Source organism: Palaemon carinicauda, chromosome 8 (assembly GCF_036898095.1).
Source record: "Palaemon carinicauda isolate YSFRI2023 chromosome 8, ASM3689809v2, whole genome shotgun sequence".
Taxonomy (NCBI): Eukaryota; Metazoa; Arthropoda; class Malacostraca; order Decapoda; family Palaemonidae; genus Palaemon; species Palaemon carinicauda.
In genome coordinates this window covers 76,303,616-76,308,599 of record NC_090732.1, presented here as the reverse complement: position 1 = coordinate 76,308,599, position 4,984 = coordinate 76,303,616, and the positions used below count along the sequence as shown (strand labels likewise).

General features: G+C 36.0%; 1 protein-coding gene across 1 annotated transcript in view; it reads left to right on the top strand.

Annotated features, from left to right (window-relative positions):
* Positions 1-657: 657 nt before the first annotated feature.
* Positions 658-4,984, top strand: part of LOC137645310 (KRAB-A domain-containing protein 2-like) — a 5,626-nt gene continuing 1,299 nt past the window's right edge. The window contains exon 1 of the mRNA XM_068378126.1: positions 658-717. Within this exon, the coding sequence (XP_068234227.1) occupies positions 658-717 (60 nt within the window). The remainder of the gene's footprint in view (positions 718-4,984) is intronic.

Below are 4,984 nucleotides of genomic sequence, written 5' to 3'. Positions count from 1 at the left end.
CTATTGACTTACATATGATTCGGTAACTTGTTAAAGAATAATTGTTACCTTTGTCAGAAACATATTAACATAATACTCAATTTTTTAGCGCACAAACACGAATTCCTGGTACGTACACGTACCACGGTTTCGTACATATATATATATATATATATATATATTTATATATAGGGCTGATATATTTTATTAGATGCCCATAGATTCTGTTATATATTTTTTTTCTCTTTTCTTTTTAACATTCCGGCTTATATATTTTTATTAGATGCCGAGAGAAAAAATGATTTATATATTTTTTTTTTAAATGTTGTTTTAAATGTATTTTTAACAATGCAAATGTAGAAAATTTCTTCAATTACATATTACTAGCGTACTAACAGCTTTTCTTACAAACACTTCCCGACAATTTACTCCTTTAGCGAATGAGGTGGCCACTCAAACGGCTTTAAACTGAATCCAGTATGGAGTATTGTCGGGCCTAGGCGAAACGTTCCTTTGTAGCTGCATGCTGTGCCATAACCTACGCCAAACAAGGATGTTCACGGCGATAAATATCACCACCGTAATCGCCAATCCTGCTAGTAGTATGTGGTGAAGGATTTCCTGATAAGTCGGTGACAGGTGGTCCCTTTCGGCAAGTTTCAACAACTGCTTTGCCACATGTCTGTTATACGGGAGAGGGAGTGCTGGCATTGTAGAGGTCCACGTGAAGTTCGCGAAGTAGGCTCTTTCTCTGATGAGTGTCCGTAGACCAGTCACCATGGAATTAGGGGAAGTCCCGATACAACCATCTGCTGCGACGAAGATGTGTGTGAAGGACGTGGATCCGTCAGGGCATGATACATTGAAGCCGTCCTTGTCGTATCGTATCCACGAGCCATTGTTCAGTCTGCAATTGAACTCATTATTGTCAAAGGGATAAAGCTTATCCAGACAATTTTCACTTGTATGGGAGAGAGCACCGTCTAGCACTATACCTAACTCGCATGAATCCATTAAGTTTTTATGGAATTCAAATGAGTCAGCTGTACATATTTTTCTATCCATTGCGTCTGAACAGTGAGTTAATTGATTTAAGTCTTTAATGACCGTATATGTTTCCTTGTCTGGGGAAATCAATACGTGTCCTGTCAAACTGGATATTACTGGATTTGAGTGATTCGTCATGAAAGTCGGAAATGGTGATATCCTGTAAGATTGCCAGGCATCAGAAGAATCAAAGGGAATTGTAATCATAATCTTGTTATTATCTATTTTTACTGTAATTAGGCTGTAATAAAATTCTAACCTATGTTCGTCTAACAAAGGAACATAGCCTAGTTTATCCCTTCCGTTCTCCAGAATTAACTTTAAGTAACTTATAGGCAACAAATGGGGCGACAATACACCTTTAGTTGCTAACGTGATAGCTTCTACATAATCCTTGGATTTCTCAATGAAATGTGCAATTCTGTTATGTATGTGATCTATCTTTGAATCATAATACGTTAATGTTGCCAACAAATCCTGTACTTCCATAATCTGAACGATATTATTTGAATGTTCATTTACTAAATCCATAATTTTATTGATTGAAGCTAACTGATTCCTTAGTTCTGACATAATCAATTCATCTTCATGAGTCAAGAACTCAATTTTCTTATTTTGATTACTAATTTTAAGACGATTGGAAATTCCTAAACCTAAACTTGCAACAGACCCAAAGATGCTTAATGCAGCATAAATAAACGGATTTCGTCTTTCTTTATGTTCGTGTCCTACAGTCCACATCAAAAGGTCATAAGCCAAAGATCCTGTCTCGTCAGTCTTATTTTTCAAGTCATCAGATAGCATCTCTGCAACTTTTAATGTTGATCCAAGCAAACTCTCTGTAGTCAAATGAAAATGTCTTCTATGCAACTCATCCAATGAGGCAGAAAACCTTGAAATGGCGGTTCTTAAGCTAGTGACATCATTCTCTTGAAGAAAAATTGCTTGCATATTCACTTCTACAATTACGTTGGTTGATGTAATAAAAATGTCTTCTTGTCTTTCAACTATAGTGCCATATTTAAAATATATACTTTTAGTTTTAGAGCTCATCCCACACGAGAAAAATGTCTGAGCGAACAATATCACTCCCAACAAGAAAAAATTCATCTTGGAAACCTGTAACGAGAAAAATATATGTAATTACTCCTGTATAAAAAAGAAAACTTTTAATCACATAAAATAAAAAAAAATTTTCCCTCACTTCTTTTCCTCTCTTTTTAATTTCTTATGTGAGCCAATGGTACTATTCTCTCATCCGTGGGTTGGGATACGTTTTGAACTCTAAACCTATTGGCCGTTAATGTTTCCAAAATGTTAAATGGGCCTTCAAACTTAGGTGTTAGTTGATAATTGAGCCCTTTTCGTACATTGATTTGAATATATACGTTATCACCCACGGTATATGTTTTAGTTGGTTTCGCTGTTTTATCATGATTCCTTTTCATTATGATTTGTGATTCTTCTAAATTCTTTCGAAGGATATCATATCGACTTATACTTGCATTTATACATTCTTTTAAAGGATTTGATAGATTAGTTGTAGGCGTTAATACATGGAAAGGCGTTCTAACTGGGGTACCATACAATGCTTCATGCGGTGACATTTTAATTGATATATGATATGAATGATTCAGAGTACTCAGTGCCGCCGGTATTGCAATATCCCAGTTGGGGTCTGATCCCCCTAGTGTTACCCTCAATATATTCAATATCTTCCTATTTGCTCTTTCCACTAGCCCATTCGACTCTGGGTGATATATCATGGTATTTATTTTCTTTATGTTGAGAAATTCACACAATGAGGTAAGAAAGTGATTATCAAATTCACCACCCGAGTCTGAGATTATCATATGTGGAATTCCATGTTTACAAATGTAACACTCGTAAAACTTCCTAGCGCATTCAATCGCAGTTTTAGTTTTAAGCGCTATTAGTTCTGTATATCGAGTTAAAGCATCTATAATTACTAAGAGGTGCTTATTTCCTCTGTCTGACTCGTAAAATCCTGTTAACAAATCTAAATGTATTCTTTCAAAGGGTTGATTGGGCACAGGATAAGCTCCTAGGCTGACAGGTGTTTTCGTATGCCCTTTGTTTTCCTGAGATGTGCGACAATTAGCTATGTGTCTTTTTACATCTGTAAGCATTGTATGCCAATAAAACAATGATTTGGCTTTCTGTGACATTAATGAGAACCCCGGGTGTCCATGTAATGGATTTGAATGCAACCAATTCAGGACAGTGGAAATAAGTGAGATTGGTACTACTACCTGGTCGTTAGTTACATGTGGTGTATTGCGGGTTTTCCTTGTCACAGTTCTACACAGAATATTATCTTTGATTATATAATTCTGCTGCTTATACTTGATATATTCCTTTTCCTTATGATTGCCTTTCAAAGCATTTATAATTGTTTCTATTTTCTGATCTTTTCTTTGCTCAGTCTGTAACAATTCAGCGCTCCAGCCTAAATCTTCTTGTTCAGATATTGTTTTGACAATAGGCATGGATGTTGATATATCTATTAATTCAGCTAAAGGCTCCGTACAAGATGACACGGGGTTGTGTGATAATGCATCCGCAATGATATTTGCTTTCCCAGGTAAATACCCGATTCTTGCGCCAAAATCTTGAATGATTAAATGCCACCGAGTTCGTTTAGGGCTGTGGTTGAAGCCTTTAAAGAACTCTGTTAGTGGTTTATGGTCAGTAAGAACCTTAATGGGATAACCGTAAATTATGAACTTAAAATGCACTAGCGAATTAACAATAGCTAGCCCTTCCTTGTCTATTACTGCATACTTACTTTCGGAAGTTCTCAATTTTTGAGAATAGAAAGCTATCGGGAAAAATTGTTTATCATATTGCTGAAGCAATACCCCTCCTACTCCTAAGTCTGAGGCGTCTGTTGCAATGAAGAATTCCTTACCGAAGTCAGAAAATTTTAAGATAGGAGAACTACACAGTTCATCTTTCAAAGTATTAAACGCCTGTTGATGTTGCTCAGACCATATGAAATCTACGCCCTTCTTCGTAAGATCAGTTAAAGGAGCGGCTATTATTGAATAGTTGCGTATAAAACGCCTGTAATATCCACTACAACCCAGAAATTGCTGTATTCCCTTGACATTAGTAGGTATGGGAAAATTACGTATAGCCGACACCTTATCATGGACTACTTTAAGACCTTGGCTTGACACCATGAAACCCAAATATATCAATTCTGTTTTGAAAAATTCACACTTACTAATCTTTACCCTTAAGTTATGTTGTCTTAATCTCTGTAGTACTAGTTCTAACTTACGTAGATGTTCTTCTAAGGTGTTGGAAAAGATTACAAGATCATCCATATAGGCATGCAATATATCCCCTAACAAGTCTCCAAACACTATGTTAATCATTCTTGTAAATGTTATAGGAGCACAACGTAAACCAAAAGGCATCCGTAAAAATTCATAATGTCCCCTGGCTGTGCTGAAGGCTGTGTATGGGATACTATCTTCTTCTAATGATATCTGGTGAAAGCCTTTAAGTAAGTCCAAACTGGTAAAATATTTATTCTGACCTAACAAAACAAAATATCGTCAGTACATGGCACTGGGAATCAATCAGGGATCGTTTCCTCGTTTAGACGACGAAAGTCAACGCAGATACGCCATGTTCGATTTTTTTTCGGTACAATTATTAAAGGAAAATTATAAGGGCTGTTTGATTTTCTAATGACTCCTTCCTCTAACATTTTACCTACTTCATCATTTATTTCATTCTGGAATTTCATAGGGAGTCTGTACGAGGGTACATAGATAATTTTCTGCTTGTCCTTTAACCTTATTTGATGCTCGATCACATCTGTTTTTCCTAAGGATCCATCCGTAGTGGAAAAAACATCATGATATTTAGTTAAAAGTTCAAAAATTTTCTGCTGAATTTCTTCGTCTTGAATGTCCTTATTGAT